General features: G+C 53.9%; 1 protein-coding gene across 1 annotated transcript in view; it reads right to left on the bottom strand.

Moving 5' to 3' along the window:
• Positions 1 to 5558: 5558 nt before the first annotated feature.
• Positions 5559 to 20301, bottom strand: part of LOC140389787 (adenylate cyclase type 10-like) — a 452930-nt gene continuing 438187 nt past the window's right edge. Inside the window, exon 33 of the mRNA XM_072474312.1 lies at positions 5559 to 5876. Within this exon, the coding sequence (XP_072330413.1) occupies positions 5670 to 5876 (207 nt within the window). The 3' untranslated portion in view covers positions 5559 to 5669. The remainder of the gene's footprint in view (positions 5877 to 20301) is intronic.

Here is a 20301-nt window from a genome sequence, read left to right as displayed (position 1 = left end):
TGGCCTCCTCCTGCTCCTATTTTCTATGTTTCCATTTTATCGGGGGTAGACAGGAATGCAAAGTTGGAGTTAAGATTATATCAGCTATGATCTTTTCAAGGGGTCAATTGGCTTATTCCTGCTCCTAATTTGTACATTCATAGTCCTTTCTATTCACAAAGAATGCTCGCAGGCCTTCTGGTTCCTTATAGTCAACATAAGTACAGTCTGTTACTCATTGCATACAGGAGAAGCAGACCACTGCTGTAAATCTCTCAGACAAGCAACTCCTTTTAACTGCTCCTGCTTATTGCTCAGGCTGGCAGGGAGTTCCTGCTCCCATTCGAATCGGGAAGGTTTGGCAATGTGAGCAGAAAATATCTTCACATGGCTTCTCTGAGCATTGCTCTCTCGTCCGATTTATGGCAGTGCATATCCGCTATGTAATAAACCTCCAATTATGGGGACACATAGTTTCACATAGTCCTTACATTCCATGAGAATGATGATGATGACTCAGGGGCTGGTTTAGCACACTGGGCTAAATTGCTGGCTTTTAAAGCAGACCAAGGCAGGCCAGCAGCACGGTTCAATTCCCGTACCAGCCTCCCCGAACAGGCGCCGGAATGTGGCGACTAGGGGCTTTTCACAGTAACTTAATTGAAGCCTACTCGTGACAATAAGCGATTTTCATTTCATTTCACTTGCAGTGGGGACAGTGTATAAATCCTCATGGAGCTTCTGTGAATGTCTGGCTAATGGCAGCTCGCTGGCTCTCAATGTCCGTGGACTTATCTTGGCGATGCAGCAGGGAATGTTTAATTCTCCTGATCATTTGTGAGCTCCATTCTTGTGGGTCAGTGTGACCGGAGGCAGACACAGATGGAATAGGAGGGCCAACCAAATCTGAAAAGGTGCAGCGAGCACACATTGACAACTGGAATGAGTGAGACTAACCCTGTCCACTGTGGGGACATGCTCATTCCCATCGAGATACAGAGATGACTGATGCCATTCAGTCACTGTGAAGGTACCTCATCAATGTGCGGGAAGCTTGCACACTGTGCCACTGCTACTTCATAACCTGCCTGCTGCTGCATCCAAGTGCATCCACAACAGATTATCCTCCTCCATGTGGGTGCCCAAGGGCCCCTGGTTTCCTCCTTGGGCTAGAAGGTTAGCTGGAGTGAGCTTGAGAAGCCTCACCATCCGTTGGCTTTGACATTGATGGATACTAGTGCCCCAGTATTGTAGTGCATTTCCTTCAGCAGTACAGAGATTCCTACCTGCCACACTATGGGGTGAGGGCCCTGGTTTGACAGTATCAGCAGGCCTGGCCCACGGGATGGAGGATGTTGACGATCCGCTCTGCGATGAGCACTGGTACTCCGTATTGTTTGACAACATCTGACCCCTGCCCACGGCAACACGTTCCACCAACAACCTGGGTGATCACTGCATGCGAGCTGGCCATTCCACCACATGGTCCCACCGAACCCTTGGGGTGGCAGAGGTGGGGACAGTGAAGGGGAGGGTTTAGGATGGAGAGGGGTGGGGCGGGGTACCATGGCAGTGAGTGGCGGCTGAACTGGGGTCCCTGGCCCGAGTCCACCTCCATCTCTCCCTCTGCCCCCCCCCCCCCCCCCTGTCCTCCCTCTGCAGCCACTCCAGCCAATCCATTACACCCTACTGACAGAGCATCGAGGCAGGTTGAAACGTTGTGAACAGGTGTTTATTGGGAAATGGTGAATATTTTTCTACAGGCTTGTGCCCTAGCCCCTAAGGCTACACTGTGTGCTGCACCCGTGCCAAATTAACTGGTGTCTACCTTTCTGGCCTTACCGCCCTGATGCAATGTTTAGATGGATCCCCAGGCAGTACATCAGGAGTGGAGGCGGCCTGCTGCGATTCCCGCCCTGTGACATGGGTCCCCTTTGGCAGCTGTCCTCTGGAGCAACCGGGCCTAGATCATCCCAGCAGTCACTCGGGTGTCCCAGGTGACATGGGGTGCCACCCTGTTCTTCCCATTGCCCATCTGATGCACCAGGAACAGAAGGGGAGACAGAGGCGCTGTGGTGTGCCAGCACCTCCCCCTGCGGGAGTCACTGGTAAGGGCCCCATCACCTCATCCTCCCTCAGGGTGCCCGATAGCCCCCAGGGGATGGAGATGTGACTGGTGCTAACCCTGGGGCTCTCCCGCCACCTGGCGTTGCCAGTCCTGGAGGCCCACTCCCATCTCAACCAGGGTCTCAATGCTCACAGCCATGGAGCACAGGGAGTTGGCCACCTCCCTCTGGGACTGTGCCACATCACCCGTGACCTCTAGGTGAGGTCACCTCATCGTAGGGAGGTGAAAACTCTGATGTCTGACACCGAATGGTGTGGGGGCTGGTGGGGGGGTTGGGGAGACAGCCTGTATCTGAGGGGGGGGGGAATGGGAGTATGAGGGGGGTGGCATGGGCAGCACTGAGGCACATGAGTGGGTCAGGGACTGGAATGGTTCTGGGCAGGGGTAATACCAGGCGCATACTCAGTGGGGTCGGGGGGTCAGGTGCGAACTCACCAATGAGGCCCGCTGGATGTCGTTGGCCTCCTTACTGCACTGGTGCTGGTCCTCCTGGTCACACTTCCCAAGCTGACTGCCGTTGCCACTTCCAGGAGGCACTAGCTGTCCTGTGGCTCACCCTCCGGGGTACTTGGGGTACAGGGAACCTGACCTGGCCTCAATCGCGTCCAGTAATCTTCCCACTTTGTCATCACCGAATCGTAGAGCTGGTGTTCTCAGCAGCATGGCTGTGAGCTGAGTGAGGTTTGCTGTGCAGGATCTGTTTAAGTGCTGCTCTCCCTTGTGAGCAAGGGGCTGGCGAGCGCAGTCTCGCCGAATCAGCCAGGGGGATCATCATTTGCGACATAAAGCCCCTGGGGCCTCGTTAAGTGGACCAATGGACTTTTTATGGTAGTGATGGCCTCTCTGGACCGAGCCTCGGGAAGCTTGCAGCAGTTCCCACTCATTACCACACTTAGAAGTGTTTTGGTTAAATCCAGTCCAGGTTAACGGCATAAAGATAATCAAGGCCACAGGACATCATACTCACATTTCGCACTCCCCAACAGGAAAAAAGACAGCAATAAAAAAAGTCTAACATGATCAATAAGGAGTAACAATCAGGATTCTCAAAGAACTGCAGGATAAATATGTTCTCCATGTCACATGAGCTGGCAAAGGATAATGCAGGATCAATGAGCACTCTCCAGGACCTCTCCAGGATTCAATGAAATGAAAATGAAAAAAAATGAAAATGAAAATCGCTTATTGTCACAAGTAGGCTTCAAATGAAGTTACTGTGAAAAGCCCCTAATCGCCACATTCCGGCGCCTGTCCGGGGAGGCTGGTATGGGAATTGAACTGCGCTGTTGGCCTGCCTGGGTCTGCTTTAAAAGACAGCTATTTAGCCCTGTGCTAAACCAGCCCCTGCACAAGGCACCATCACTTCTACTATTCCATCTTTCCGACGTCCAGACGGTCCATAGCCTGGGCCCCGGCCAGGTATAATGACCCGACCTTAGCGGCCACCTCAAACCCCTCACTATGAGTATCGAGAATAGGATGACATAGGACTAGTGATCGATGGACCCTACTATCTCTGGCCTCGTAGACGGGATTCTTTGTGCTCCATTGAATCGGATACACCCAAGCTTCCAAATCAAGATTACCAAAGCATGGCAGTCAATTGTTGAACTCAATTGGGAATCAATTTCCCATCTCTCGCCAGGGACTGGGCTCAGGGGGACATCCTGTCCGGTCCCCATCTCCCAACCCATCAGGATAAACGGCACACCATGCAGCAGGATTTCAAAGACCCATAGGCGGTGCCTGATCAGCTGCCAGTTGAGTGCAAGAACCCTTTCAAATGTCTCCATCGCTTTTCGAAAGCTTCCCTGCAATCCTTCGAAGTGAGCTCTGACGACCTGCACTGCAGCGCCAAAACTCTCACTCAAGGCGACATCTTAGAAGGTGGCCATCATCCGATGCGTGCATCACTGCCAAGGTGAGAGCCCACTCAACAATGCCACCACCAGCTGGGCCCCACTCCAGCCCACTCCAAACACCACAGAAAACAAAAGATTTTGGCATTTTATCTCAGCTCTCTATTGCAAAAAGGCCAATCAGGAACTTCCAGCGACATGGTGCAAGCCATGTGGCCCAAGAAATGTGCATCAAGGGGCAGCATTGTGTCGCAGTGGGTTAGCATTGAGGCCTCACGTCGCCGAGGTCCCAGGTTCGATCCCGGCTCTGGGTCACTGTCCGTGTGGAGTTTGCAAATTCTCCCGTGTTTGCATGGGTTTCGCCCCCACAACCCAAAAATGTGCAAGCTAAGTGGATTGGCCATGCTAAATTGCCCCTTATTTGGAAAAAATGAATTGATTTTGTACTCTAAATTTAAAAAAAAAAGAAGAAATGTGCATCAGGATGAAACAGCGGATTAAAAGATGAGCAGAACCAGAGCTCAGGAAAACGCAACCGCCCCTGTGCTCACATCACGTGACCCCCCCCCCCCCAACCCCATGAAGTGTAGCATAAGGATATTAGATGTTAGTCCTGAATGTAAAATGTGCTGATTGGTAAGTGATGGTGTGCAATCAACAGTGTGAGGGTAGATGTTGTGGTGAATGATGGTGTGCAATTAACAGTGTGAGGGTAGATGGTGTGGTGGGTACAAGATGCAATGTGCAGGTGCATTCACTTACTTTAACTACCCAAGTGAGGCCATTGAACTTTTTCTGGAAGCCCTGCTGCTAGAAAGCAAGTCTTCGGACTGCACTATTTCAGCACAGGTAATAGGAGTCTGGGCTGGTTAGCTGACAGACAAAAGAAAGATAATGGCTAAGTAGCAGTGGTGGGAGAATGATTGCTGTCAGCCTGAGGGAGGCATGCACCCTTCCTTTTCACCTGTTCCATCAAGACATCCATTGGAACATCAGAAAATCTCAAGGCACAGCTACATCATAATTCATCCTTTCCTGTTGACTCTACCTTCCACAAGCAGTTCCAGCACCTGCTTCACTGAGAATGCCCTGTCCCTTTATAAGATGGGGGCTGCATTTAGGTGGTACTAGCCTTGCACAAACTTGAACCCCCAATGAACATCACATTTACCAGTGGTTGCAGCAGTAAATTAACAGGCAGCATGAAGTTGGCATATTGCCTCTACAAGAAGTGACAAGTGTGAGATAATCGCACATTTAGCGAGATTTCCCACCGCAACCTGCCATGTGTCTCGCAGAGGCGGTCAATTGGCTGGCAGTGGGATCTTCTAGTTTCCCGTTGAATGCATCCCTCACCACAACGAGTGTACGCTGTCGGTGGGACCAGAAGATCCTGCCAGTGTGAATGGCTGGAAAGTTCCGGCCATCGTGTTCCTGTGCCCGTTTTCAGGGGCTAAAAAGTTTATTCTCCGATGGTTATATAAATATTGAATTCATAGCAATCATTATGAAGAAAAAAAAGTTGTAAACTTAAACCCACTGAGAACGTTTTTTAAAAAATGTCCTCATCATCAATATACACAATAACAAAATATTATTCATTCATTTTATTTTGAGGAATGCAAATAATTGGAAACACTGCAGAGGTAATTGAAATATTAGTGACAAATATTCACCTGTTTGCTTTCCAATGCTGAGTTTGATTAGTATGGAATGCATACTACGTCAAGATCTGACTTGCCTTGTTCACTTTCATCCATGCCCAATTCATTAATGTCCAATATTGGTTGTAGAATATACCTCGCATTTGGAGCTGCACTTGCCTTTTCATCCCAGGTTGGCATGCTTTTAGCTGCTTTCACCCACAAATTTTCAGGCACCGCTTCTTCATCTTCAGTAAACCATGCTTCCTAATAACACAGTAAATGCAAATTGTTAACATTTTCTCTGCATTTAATATTGGTTTGTTTTGGGCCTGGAAATATCAAACAATGTCATAATGAAGAATCCTCAACCACTTTGGCTCAGTGGGTAGGCACTCTGGAGAGGAAATCTAGAATTAATATGTGATTTTATAAAAGCAGTTATGAAAGAGTGGTTATGGGGCTCAATCTGCTCTGTTAGGCCAATGCTCCAACCTTAAACATCCTGGAATTCACTATTGATAAGAAAGTAAAGTGAACCAACTCTGTATAGTGTGGCTACAAGGGCAGGGAAGAGATTCGGTATTCTGACATACGGCTCACTTTCTGATTCCTCAAAACCTGTCCATCAGCTACAAGGTTTAAGAAAGGAATGTGGGCGGCACGGTGGCGCAGTGGTTAGCACTGCTGCCTACGGCGCTGAGGACCCGGGTTCGATCCCAGCCCTGGGTCTCTGTCTGTGTGAAGTTTCACATTCTCCCCATGTCTGCGTGGGTCTCACCCCCACAACCCAATGATGTGCAGGGTCGGTAGATTGGCCACACAAAGTTGCCCCTTAATTGGAAAAAATAACTGGGTACTCCAAATTTATTTGAAAAAACGAAAGGAATGTGATGGACTATTCACCACTAGCCAAGATGGGGAATGACATAACACTTAAGCTCAAAGCTTTCCAGGATAGATGATATACATCTTCCACTGGATCCACCCATCCATTGTCTGCACATAGAACATAGAACATAGAACGATACAGCACAGTACAGGCCCTTCGGCCCACGATGTTGCACCGACATGGTGAGTCAAAAAACAAAAGCCATCTAACCTACACTATGCCATTATCATCCATATGGTTATCCAATAAACTTTTAAATGCCCTCAATGTTGGCAAGTTCACTACTGTTGCAGGTAGGGCATTCCACGGCCTCACCACTCTTTGCGTAAAGAACCTACCTCTGACCTCTGTCCTATATCCAATACCCCTTAGTTTAAGGCTATGTCCCCTCGTGCTAGCCATTTCCATCCCCGGGAGAAGGCTCTCACTGTCCACCCTATCTAACCCCCTGATCATTTTGTATGCCTCTATTAAGTCTCCTCTTAACATTCTTCTCTCTAACAAAAACAACCTCAAGTCCATCAGCCTTTCCTCATAAGATTTTCCCTCCATACCAGGCAACATCCTGGTAAATCTCCTCTGCACCCGCTCCAAAGCTTCCACGTCCTTCCTATAATGAGGTGACCAGAACTGTACACAATACTCCAAATGCGGCCGTACCAGAGTTTTGTACAGCTGCAACATGACCGCATGACTCCGGAACTCAATCCCTCTACCAATAAAGGCCAACACTCCATAGGCCTTCTTCACAACCCTATCAACCTGGGTGGCAACTTTCAGGGATCTATGTACATGGACACCTAGATCCCTCTGCTCATCCACACTTCCAAGAACTTTACCATTAGCCAAATATTCCGCATTCCTGTTATTCCTTCCAAAGTGAATCACCTCACACTTCTCTACATTAAACTCCATTTGCCACCTCTCAGCCCAGCTCTGCAGCTTATCTATGTCCCTCTGTAACCTGCAACATCCTTCCGCACTGTCGACAACACCACCGACTTTAGTGTTGTCTGCAAATTTACTCACCCACCCTTCTGCGCCCTCCTCTAGGTCATTTATAAAAATGACAAACAGAAACGGCCCCAGAACAGATCCTTGTGGTACGTCACTTGTAACTGAACTCCATTCTGAACATTTCCCATCAACCACCACCCTCTGTCTTCTTTCAGCTAGCCAATTTCTGATCCACATCTCGAAATCACCCTCAATCCCCAGCCTCCGTATTTTCTGCAATAGCCTACCATGGGGAACCTTATCAAACGCTTTACTGAAATCCATATACACCACATCAACTGCTCTACCCTCGTCTACTTGTTCAGTCACCTTCTCAAAGAACTCGATAAGGTTTGTGAGGCATGACCTACCCTTCACAAAGCCATGCTGACTATCCCTAATCATATTATTCCTATCTAGATGATTATAAATCTTGTCTCTTATAATCCCCTCCAAGACTTTACCCACAACAGACGTGAGGCTCACCGGTCTATAGTTGCCGGGGTTGTCTCTACTCCCCTTCTTGAACAAAGGGACCACATTTGCTATCCTCCAGTCCTCTGGCACTATTCCTGTAGCCAATGATGACATAAAAATCAAAGCCAAAAGCTCAGCAATCTCTTCCCTGGCTTCCCAGAGAATCCTAGGATAAATCCCATCAGGCCCCGGGGACTTATCTATTTTCAGCCTGTCCAGAATTGCCAACACCTCTTCCCTACGTACCTCAATGCCATCTATTCTAATAGCCTGGGTCTCAGCATTCTCCTCCACAACATTCTCTTTTTCCTGAGTGAATACTGACGAAAATACAGATGGAGGCTGAGAAGGTAAAATCAAGCACTAGTGTTTTGTGCTTAAACAAAGGAGATTCCAATGGGATGAGAGAAGAACTAGCTAAGGTAGACTGGGAGCAAAGACTTTATGGTGAATCAGTTGAGAAACAGTGGAGAACCTTCCAAGTGATTTTTCACAGTTCTCAGCAAAGGTTTATACCAACAAAAAGGAAGGACGGTAAAAAGAGGGAAAATCGACCGTGGATATCTAAGGAAATAAGGGAGAGTATCAAATTGAAGGAAAATACATACAAAGTAGCAAAGATTAGTGGGAGGCTAGAGGACTGGGAAACCTATAGGGGGCAACAGAAAGCTACTAAAAAAGCTATAAAGAAGAATAAGATAGATTATGAGAGTAAACTTGCTCAGAATATAAAAACAGATAGTAAAAGTTTCTACAAATACATAAAACAAAAAAGAGTGGCTAAGGTAAATATTGGTCCTTTAGAGGATGAGAAGGGAGATTTAATAATGGGAGATGAGGAAATGGCTGAGGAACTGAACAGGTTTTTTGGGTCGGTCTTCACAGTGGAAGACACAAATAACATGCCAGTGACTGATAGAAATGAGGCTATGACAGGTGAGGACCTTGAGAGGATTGTTATCACCAAGGAGGTAGTGATGGGCAAGCTAATGGGGCTAAAGGTAGACAAGTCTCCTGGACCTGATGGAATGCATCCCAGAGTGCTAAAAGAGATGGCTAGGGAAATTGCAAATGCACTAGTGATAATTTACCAAAATTCTCTAGACTCTGGGGTGGTCCCGGCGGATTGGAAATTAGCAAACGTGACACCACTGTTTAAAAAAGGAGGTAGGCAGAAAGCGGGTAATTATAGGCCAGTGAGCTTAACTTCGGTAGTAGGGAAGATGCTGGAATCTATCATCAAGGAAGAAATAGCGAGGAATCTGGATGGAAATTGTCCCATTGGACAGACGCAGCATGGGTTCATAAAGGGCAGGTCGTGCCTAACTAATTTAGTGGAATTTTTTGAGGACATTATCAGTGTGGTAGATAACGGGGAGCCAATGGATGTGGTATATCTGGATTTCCAGAAAGCCTTTGACAAGGTGCCACACAAAAGGTTGTTGCATAAGATAAAGATGCATGGCATTAAGGGGAAAGTAGTAGCATGGATAGAGGATTGGTTAATTAATAGAAAGCAAAGAGTGGGGATTAATGGGTGTTTCTCTGGTTGGCAATCAGTAGCTAGTGGTGTCCCTCAGGGATCAGTGTTGGGCCCACAACTGTTCACAATTTACATAGATGATTTGGAGTTGGGGACTAAGGGCAATGTGTCCAAGTTTGCAGACGACACTAAGATAAGTGGTAAAGCAAAAAGTGCAGAGGATACTGGAAGTCTGCAGAGGGATTTGGATAGGCTAAGTGAATGGGCTAGGGTCTGGCAGATGGAATACAATGTTGACAAATGTGAGATTATCCATTTTGGTAGGAATAACAGCAAAAGGGATTATTATTTAAATGCTAAAATATTAAAACATGCTGCTGTGCAGAGAGACCTGGGTGTGCTAGTGCATGAGTCGCAAAAAGTTGGTTTTCAGGTGCAACAGGTGATTAAGAAGGCAAATGGAATTTTTTCCTTCATTGCTAGAGGGATGGAGTTTAAGACTAGGGGGGTTCTGCTGCAATTGTATAAGGTGTTAGTGAGGCCACACCTGGAGTATTGTGTTCAGTTTTGGTCTCCTTACTTGAGAAAGGACGTACTGGCACTGGAGGGTGTGCAGAGGAGATTCACTAGGTTAATCCCAGAGCTGAAGGGGTTGGATTACGAGGAGAGGTTGAGTAGACTGGGACTGTACTCACTGGAAATTAGAAGAATGAGGGGGGATCTTATAGAAACATATAAGATTATGAAGGGAATAGATAGGATAGATGCGGGCAGGTTGTTTCCACTGGCGGGTGAAAGCAGAACTAGGGGGCATAGCCTCAAAATAAGGGGAAGTAGATTTAGGACTGAGTTTAGGAGGAACTTCTTCACCCAAAGGGTTGTGAATCTATGGAATTCTTTGCCCAGTGAAGCTGTAGAGGCTCCTTCATTAAATGTTTTTAAGATAAAGATAGATAGTTTTTTGAAGAATAAAGGGATTAAGGGTTATGGTGTTCGGGCCGGAAAGTGAAGCTGAGTCCACAAAAGATCAGCCATGATCTCATTGAATGTTGGAGCAGGGTCGAGGGGCCAGGTGGCCTACTCCTGCTCCTAGTTCTTATGTTCTTCTGAAAAATATTCATTTAGTATCTCGCCTATCTCCTCAGACTCCACACACAACTTCCCATCCTTGTCCTTGACTGGCCCTACTCTTACCCTCGTCATTCTTTTATTCCTGACATACCTATGGAAAGCTTTTGGGTTTTCCTTGATCCGACCTGCCAAATACTTCTCATGTCCCCTCCTTGCTCGTCTTAGCTCTCTCTTTAGATCCTTCCTCGCTACCTACCTTGTAACTATCAAGCGCCCCAACTGAAACTTCACACCTCATCGACAAATAGGCCTCCTTCTTCCTCTTAACAAGAGATTCCACTTCTTTGGTAAACCACGGTTCCCTCGCTCGACGCCTTCCTCCCTGCCTGACCGGTACGTACTTGTCAAGAACATGCAGTAGCTGTTCCTTGAACAAGCTCCACATATCCAGTGTGCCCAACACTTGCAGCCTACAGCCTACAGCAGTATGTACAATCTGCAGCATGCATCGCAACAGCAAACTAAGGTTACTTCAATAGGACCTCCATCCTTAGTGACATCTACCACCACGAACAAGAGTAGAAATGTGCGAGGACCTCGGGCGTCATTCTCCGACCCGCTGGGGGGTCGGAGAATGGCCGTTGACCGCCGTGAATCCCGCCCCCGCTGGTTGCCGAAGTCTCCGAAGGGAGAAAAGTCGGCGGGGCGTTAATGGCGCCGCAGACGTCGGAGAATGGCACAGGTGGGCGCAAGGCAGCCGATTTTGGGCCTGCCGATATTCTCCCGTCCGGATGGGCCGAAGTCCCTTCGACGTGATGACGGGTCACGTCGACGTAAATCAAACCTCCTTTTAATCGGCGTCAACCTGTGCTCCAGGTTCACGCCGACCAGCGTGGAGGTGGGTGACGGCCTGGGAGGTTGGCCGCTGGGCAGGCGATGGCGTGGCCGCAGTCTGAATGTGTGGGGAGAGGTGTGTCTAGGGTTGTGTGTGTGCGTGTGCGGCGGGTGGTTAGAGTGGGCTGGGCTCCGGGGTAGTGCCGGGAGGGGGGTCAGTGCCGGGGAGGAGATTGGGGGGGGGGACCGTGCCGGGGAGGAAGATGGGGGGGGGGGCCATGCCGGGGAGGAGGATGGGGTCCGTGCCGGGGAGGGGGATGGCGGGGGGTCCGTGCCGGGGAGGAGGATGGGGTCCGTGCCTGGGAGGAGGACTGGGGGCCCGTGCCGGGGAGGGGGATGGGGGGGGGGGCGTGCCGGGGAGGAGGATGCGGGGGGGCCCGTGCCGGGGAGGAGGATGGGGGGGGGCCCGTGCCTGGGAGGAGGATGGGGGGCCCGTGCCGGGGAGGAGGATGGGGGGCCCGTGCCGGGGAGGGGGATGGAGGGGGGGGCATGCCGTGGAGGAGGATGGGGTCCGTGCCGGGGAGGGGGATGGGGGGGGGGCGTGCCGGGGACGAGGATGGGGTCCATGCCGGGGGGGGGGATCGGGGGTCCGTGCCGGGGTGGAGGATGGGGGGCCCGTGCCGGGGAGGAGGATGGGGGGGGTCGGTGCCGGGGAGGAGGATGGGGTCTGTGCCGGGGAGGGGGATGGGGGGGGGTGTGCCGGGGAGGAGGATGTGGGGGGGCCGTGCCGGGGAGGAGGATGGGGGGCCCGTGCCGGGGAGGAGGATGGGGGGCCCGTGCCGGGGAGGGGGATGGAGGGGGGGGCATGCCGTGGAGGAGGATGGGGTCCGTGCCGGGGAGGGTGATGGGGGGGGGGGGGGGGGGGGCGTGCCGGGGACGAGGATGGGGTCCATGCCGGGGGTGGGGGGGATGGGGGGTCCGTGCCGGGGTGGAGGATGGGGGGCCCGTGCCGGGGAGGAGGATGGGGGGGGGTCGGTGCCGGGGAGGAGGATGGGGTCTGTGCCGGGGAGGGAGATGGGGGGGCGTGCCGGGGAGGAGGATGGGGTCCGTGCCAGGGAGGGGGATGGTGGGGCGTGCCAGGGAGGAGGATGGGGTTCCGTGCCGGGAAGGGGGATGGGTGGGGGGGGTGGGCCGTGCCGGGGAGGAGGATTGGGTCCGTGCCGGGGAGGGGGATGGGGGTTCCGTGCCGGGGAGGGGGATGGGGTGGGGGGGCCTTGCCGGGGAGGAGGATGGGGTCCGTGCCGGGGAGGGGGATGGGGGTGGGGGCCGTGCCGGGGAGGAGGATGGGGTCCGTGCCGGGGAGGGGGATGGGGTGTCCATGCCGGGGAGGAGGATGGGGGGCCCGTGCCAGGGAGGAGGATGGGGTCCGTGCCGGGGAGGGGGATGGGGGGGGTCTGTGCCGGCGAGGGGGATGGGGGGCCCTTTGCCGGGGAGGAGGATGGGAGGTCCGTGCCCGGGAGGAGGATGGGGTCCGTGCCGGGGAGGGGGATGGGGGGGGCCGTGCCGGGGAGTAGGATGGGGTCCGTGCCGGGGAGGGGGATGGGGTGGGAGGCGTGCCAGGGAGGAGGATGGGGGGCCCGTTCCGGGGAGGAGGATGGGGGGGTCTGTGCCGGGGAGGATGATGGGGTCCGTGCCGGGGAGGGGGATGGGGGGGTCCGTGCCGGGGAGGAGGATGAGGGGCCCGTGCCGGGTAGGAGGATGGGGGGTCCGTGCCGGGGAGGAGGATGGGGGGCCCGTGCCGGGGACGGGGGGTGCGAGGGCAAGTGAGTTGGTCCGCCTGGCCAGGTGCCAGCCTGCAACAGTTGGACCCATGGGGTCCATGCCACCTGGCTGGCGGGAGGAGGGGGTATGGGCGATGATGACATGTCGTCGTTCCCCCCTGCACCAAGCCGTCATGTTTTCCGATCATCCAGCGATGTTGGCCGCCATGGCGGCAACCGCTAATGTCTATGTTGCCCTGGCTGAGGAGGAGGAGGAGGGGCGTGCCAGAGAGGCGGCGCAGGCTGCCGCAGAGGGGCAGGCGGCAGCCGCCCAGGCTGGAGGGACACCTGACTGACAAGATGAGGAGGGGGAGGAGGACGTCGAGGCCCCACGGCAACGGAGGCACCCGAGGGCGCCCCTTGTGTACCGGCCCCGGCAGTCATTCCAGGACCTCATGGACCGGGAATGCAGGAGGAGACTCCGGATGAGGCGGGAAACCGTGGCACCTGTCACCACGTGGCACTGGCAGGGGACACCCTCTCCCCGTGTCCGTCAAGGTTACGGTGGCCCTGAACTTTTATGCAACGGGGTCATTCCAGGCACCGAGTGGGGACTTGTCCGGCATATCGCAGACATCGGTGCATCGGTGCATCCGGGCAGTGACAGACGCCCTATATGCTATGGCGCACCGCTACATCTGCTTCCCCGTGGACCGGGCCAGCCAAGATGCCCGGGCCGTGGGCTTCTCTGCCGTGGCCGGGTTCCCCATGGTCCAGGGCGCGATTGATGCGATGCACGTCGCCGTGCGGCCACCTGCAGATAACAGGGCCGTGTTCACCAATAGGAAGGGGACCTATTCGATGAACATACAGGTGGTCTGCAACCACCGCATGATGATCCTGCACGTTTGCGCCCGTTACCCAGGCAGTGTACACGACTCATACGTGTTATCGCGGTCATCCATCACCGGCATGTACGAGGGACACCATCCCCGGCTGAGGGGCTGGTTGCTGGGCGACAGGGGCTACCCATTGCGATCGTGGCTGATGACGCCTATACGGAGGCCACGCAATGAGGCGGAGAACCGCTACAATGAAGCCCATGTAGCGACAAGGGGAGTGATGGAGAGGTGCTTTGGCGTGCTGAAGATGCGTTTCAGGTGCCTGGACCTCTCTGGGGGCGCCCTCCAGTATCGGTCAGATAGGGTCGGCCGCATCATTGTGGTATGCTGCGTCCTGCACAACATAGCCCAGCAGAGGGGCGATGTGCCGCAGGCAGAGGAGGGCGGAGTGGAGGAGCAGCAGGAAGAGGCGCAGTCCTCCCCAGATGAGGGGGATGGGGGCAATGGTCAGGGCAGACGGGCTAGACACAGGCGGGTGGCTGTCCACCCTTACCGGATGGCCCAGCGGGCACGGGACAGGCTGATAGCAGCCCGCTTCACTGACTAGATGGGCGTGGGAATCGGGTAGTACGGCCACAGACCGCACACCATGGCAACAGCCGACCACCCACACCCCCCAACCATCCACCCACTCAGCACCCTCACCCATCTCCCCAACCCCACCCACCCCACCCGCATGACACCACCCCCCCCCCCATTGCCGATCCACCTGCGGCACAACAGCCGGGCTCACACAGTTGCGGGTCGACGCGTGTCTATTGCAGGCCATGGAGGATGATGACAACCTGCCCTGTGATGAGCTCCTGGCTCCACATCATTGGACTATGTCTGACCCATGGCCACAGTACCACCATCCACCCGGACCATCCCTGCATGCGGCTGTGACACTGCAGCGCAAGGTCCCGTCCTCTGCCCGGGGGGATGTTGATGGCGGCCCAGGGGGAAGGGGCAGACTCACCTGGGGCTGAGGTAAGACCACCCCTCACACACTTGCGTTCAACGTACATGACACCCCCGCACGCTTTGGACAGAGCACAAAGGCAGCTTCTGTAGGTGTAACATTGACTTTAATAACCAAAGGAGTTCATGCACGTGCCCTAGCCCCTAAAACTCATCTGTGCCCTGCACCCGTGCCAACTTACTCAGTGTCTAATTGTTTGGCCTTATGGGCCCTTTGACTACGTCTACATGGTTCCCCAGACGGTACAGCAGAACTGGCGGTGGACTCCTGTGATTCCTGCCCTCTGACACGGGATCCGTTTGGCGGCCGTTTCCTGGGGCGTCCTGGCCTAGATGGGCCAGGCTGCGGCCCGGGCGACTGGGATGGCGAGCTGCCAGCCTGTCCTGCCCATTGCCCACCCGATGCACCTGGGACGGAAGAGGGGGGAGTCCGACAGGGGGACCCGGGACGGACCACACCACCTCCTCCTCCGTCGGGGTGCCCGAAGGCCCCCAGGCCTCTACATTGGTGGGGGATGCGAACGGACTGGCCATCCGACGCGCCCCCGACATCTGGCGCTGCCAGTCCTGGAGGCCCGTGCTGGTATCGACAGGGGTCTGCAGGTTTGCAGCCATGGAGCCCAGGGGATTGGCAAACCCTGTCTGTGACTGTGCGACGTCGGCTCGCACATGGCCAATGGCGCAGATGCCCTCAGCGATGGCCTGCAGAGACTGGGCTATGGCCTGCTGAGACTGGGCTATGGCCTGCTGAGACTGGGCCATGGCCTGCAGAGACTGGGCCATGGAGTTGAGCGCCTCTGCCATCTGGCGCTGGCACAGGCTCATGGCCTCCTGTGAGAGGGCAGCCATGTCCTGGGCCACAGACGCCGCCTGCACGGAAAGCCCCAGGCCTCGCAAACCGTTCCCCATGTCTGACACCGTCGCACCCATTGCCTCCACCGCGGACGCCAACCGTGCGGTGTCAGCCTGGGTGGCACGTATGACCGGCACCACTCCCAGCTCCTGGACGCGGGTGGACTCCTCCACCTGCGACTGCAGCCGCCGCAAGCCGGCCGTCACCCTCTTCGCTCGTCTCCGGGTCGGTGGTTGCATCGGATCTATCGGTGGGTGTGGTAACTCCAAGAACCCGGTATCAATCTGGGCGGCAGATGTTCGCTTGGGCTGGGGTCCCTCCGACCGCCCGGCCCCTCTGCTGCACCTACCTCCACCTGCTGTACCGGGACGGCTGTGTTGTGCGCACCAGTGAGTGTACCAGACGCCTCATTACTAAAGTGCCCAACCGAGGTAAGTGTTTCTGCAATGGTGGAGGGTGTTGGTGACAGCAGTGGCGTTGTGTCGTGCTCTTCGTCCCACTCTGAGTCCATGGCACTTTGGGGTGGGGGTTCGTCTCCACCCATCCACTCTGTGTCACTGTCCGGTATTTCGTCTTCCTGGGTAGTGCTGTCCCGGGTAGGGGTATCCTGGGTAGTGGTGTCCTGGGTAGTGGTGTCCTGGGTAGTGGTGTCCTGGGTAGTGGTGTCCAGGGTAGTGGTGTCCTGGCTCGGCTGTGACGGGGGCCTGTGGCTGCCCCTCTCGTCGCTGGGTGGCACACGCCTGCGTTGTCGCACCCGCACGTGACGGGGGCGTCATCTCCCTGTTGCTCCAGGTCTCTCCGTCTCCCGTGGTCTCTAAGGGGCATCCTGCGGGCGTCGCATGCTGGAGGGTCCGGGTCTCTCCGTCTCCTGTGGTGTGCGAGGGGCATCCTGCGGGCGTCTCATGCCGGAGGGTCCGGGTCTCTCCATCTCCCGTGGTGTGCGAGGGGCATCTTGCGGGCGTCGCATGCCAGAGGGTCTGGGTCTCTCCGTCTCCCGTGGTGAGCGAGGGGCATCCTGCGGGTGTCGCATGCCGGAGGGTCCGGGTCTCTCCGTCTCCCGTGGCCTCCGAGGGGCATCCTGCGGGCGGTCTGCATCTGCGGGGATGGGTGCCTCGACGTTTGCTCCTGCGATACACAATGAAGCATGCATGGTTGGACACGCAGGCAGTGATCAGGTGATATGGGGGAGGGGGATATAGGGGAGGGGGATATGGGGACGGGCTGTCGGTGGCTCATTTGCTAGTATGCCCCCGACCTCTACATCAGCAACCTCCCGGTCCTCAGGTCCGCCAGCCAGTTCCAGGGCCCTTTCCTCGTGTTCGGTCAGTGGCCTCTCATCAGCGGGGCCTCCTCCAGTCCTCACATGCTCCCTGGTGTTGTGTGCGCGTTTCTCCTGTGGAGGGCGGGGCGCTGTTGGTGGCAGGGGTAAGAGGCAACAGTGTTAGACAGGTATATGAATGCACGCCATCGGTTGAGCGTGTATTGCAGAGGTTAAGGTTAGGGCTGGATTCACTTGGGGATATGGGGGAGGGGGGATATGGGGGAGGGGGGATATGGGGGAGGGGGGATGTGGGGGATATAGGGAGGGGGGATATGGGGGAGAGGGGATATGGGGAGGGGGGATATGGGAGAGGGGGGATATGGGGGAGGGGGGATATGGGGCAGGGGGAAATGGGGAGGGGGGATATGGGGAGGGAGATATGGTGAAGGGGGAATATTGGGGATATGGGGGAGGGGGGATATGGGGAGGGGTATATGGAGGAGGGCGGGATATGTGGGATATGGGGGAGGGGGGATATGGGGGATATGGAGGAGGGGGGATATGGGGGAGGGGGATATGGAGAGGGGGATATGGGGGAGGGTGGATATGGGGGATATGGGGGAGGGGGGATATGGGTGATATGGGGGATATGGGGAGGGGGATATGGGGGATATGGGGGATATGGGGGAGGGGGGATATGGGGGAGGGAGGATATGGGGGAGGGGGGATATGGGGATATGGGGGATATGGATATCGGGCAGGGGGGGTGGGAGGCTCACCCTGCCTGCTCTGACGAGGTCGTTCACCTTCTTGTGGCACTGGGTGCCTGTCCGTGGTGTCAGGGCCACAGCGGTGACGGCCTCTGCCACCTCCCTCTACAGACGCCGGCTATGGCGTGGGGCAACTCTGCGGCCGTGACCGGGATACATGGCATCCCTCCTCTGCTCCACTGCGTCCAGGAGCGCCTCCACATCCCGTGACTGGAACCTCGGGGCTGAGCGGCGGCCGGCCATCCGGTCGGGTGTTCTGGTCGGGTGTTCCGGTCGGGTGGGGGGGAGCAGCGCGTCCTTATGAGCGTCATACACGCCGCACGGCGTGAACCACGTGAGCAAGCGCGGATCCCGTCACGTCGCTGCTAGCCCATTTCGGGCCGGAGACTTCGCGACGATTTTTGCGGCGTGATGCAGGTCGGATTTGCGCCCTTTTTTGCGCCGATCGGCGGACTTTGCGCCGATAACGGAGAATTTCGCCCCTCATCTCCAAATTCACCTTTTCCTTTATCTTCACTCGGACAGAGTTTTGGAATTCTCTCCTTAAAACTATTGTGGAAGGGACAATACCACTAGGGCTATAGCAGTTCATGAAGAGGTCCCATAAACACCTTCTCAGTGAACCTATGAATGGACAATAAAGTTGGCCTTGCCAGTATCGTCTGTGTTCCAAGAATTAAGACTACAAGGGTCAGCTGAGGAATAAATGGAAAACAGCCGTGAGTGGTTTACATAGCATTTGTCTGCAATAAGGTTAAAGAGCATTTGAGATTTTGCTTTATTACTTGGCAAACATTGTCCACTTGATGCTTCAGAAGTAGATTGTATGAAGAATGAATCAGAGGTTGATAGTATCAATATGATAACTGAGATATTCTTCAGGAAATGCACTGTGTTTCATCATACATTCCACATATATTCTGAAAAACCCAATCGATGAAATACATTCTGAAAATATGCAGAAGGAACTTGCGAGTATTCACTTTTCTGCTTCATTCTATAGCCTTAAGACGGCTTTCTCTGTGTCTTTAAATTATACATATTAAAATTGTAAATATCTACCTTTCAGTTGACCATAATGCTATTTAAGGAATCCCTAAATTCTAAAATTAGCATTCTTGTCTTCAAACCCCTCCTTGGCCTAGCATCCCCCTAACCCTGTAATTTCCTCCAGTCTTAAAATCCTCCAAGACTCCTCGAAATCTGGTCCCTTGAGAATCTCCATTTTAGTTATGTAAACTTTGGTGGTCAATCACTAGACGTGTTCTGATGAAAAATGTAGATTTAGATTTATTGTTCTTTGTACAGTCCAGACAGATTAGTCCATGCATGAAAAACATAGGACCTACAATAAATAGATACACAACGTAAATACATAGACATAGACGTCAGGTGAAGCATATGGAGTATAGTGTGTCGTGTTGGGTGTTCTGATGTACAAACGATCCAACACGGCTGGAGATGGTGCAACTCAATTTTATTAACTACTCAACTGTAACAGCACACTGCTAACTTGGGTACGTGCATTACCAGCTAATCTGTGGACCCTGTCCTATCACTATCTGGGTGAGGCACTCAGCACATGGTGAATGTCTGAGTGGCAGGCTCTGAGCTCGGTGCCCTGAGCTGGCTGCTGCTGGAATGAGCGGGAACTGTAGTGTCCCCTGTTTTTATAGTGCGTGCGCTCTCACTGGTGATTGGCTGCGATGTTGTGTGTGTGTTGGTTGGTCCTACTGCATGTCCATCAGTGTGTGTGTGATTGCACCATGATATGCTGATCTAAATATCATGACATAGTGGACTAAGTCTTAAAAGGTTAGTACGGTTATAAAAGATGGAGGAAGAGGATCTGTGAGGGAGAGCTCACAGAGAGTCACCACGCTCTGGCGCCATCTTGCTACAAGCCATTTGTCTGGCATTGGCCGAACCATCGGAAACTATTTATGAGGACAAGGAGAAGGAATGCTCTTGTCACACGACAGATATTCTGGTCAGATAGGTAGAAACAGTCGGGTGTTTCCCAACAGTCGACCCAATGAGGCCGTCACCGGTAGCTAATGTAAATTAGGGCACGTAAAGATGCCCCACGGGCTTTATGCCTGAAAAGACTGTCCCACCAGCTGATTTGCCTGGACCACATTCAGCATCTCCGCGCTCATGAGAGGGAGCAAATCTTAAACTGATCTTGCAGAGCAAACCCCAGACAGCACTCAGGCATGGCACCATGCACACCAGGCCCACGATTCGGCGATGCCGATCTGGCCAGAATGATGAACGCAGTGGAGTTCAGACGGATACCCTGTTCCCCCGAGAATGTTGGAAGGTGTAGCCACCTGAGTTGGCTACTTAAAATGGAGAATCGCAAAGGCTGAAGGGAAATTCAGCCAACACAGGCAAAGACTAGCAAATACAGAAATCATGTATATTGGAACC

The sequence above is a fragment of the Scyliorhinus torazame genome, chromosome 2, assembly GCF_047496885.1.
Source record: "Scyliorhinus torazame isolate Kashiwa2021f chromosome 2, sScyTor2.1, whole genome shotgun sequence".
In the NCBI taxonomy this organism is placed as follows: Eukaryota; Metazoa; Chordata; class Chondrichthyes; order Carcharhiniformes; family Scyliorhinidae; genus Scyliorhinus; species Scyliorhinus torazame.
This window is presented reverse-complemented; position numbering and strand designations above follow the sequence as displayed.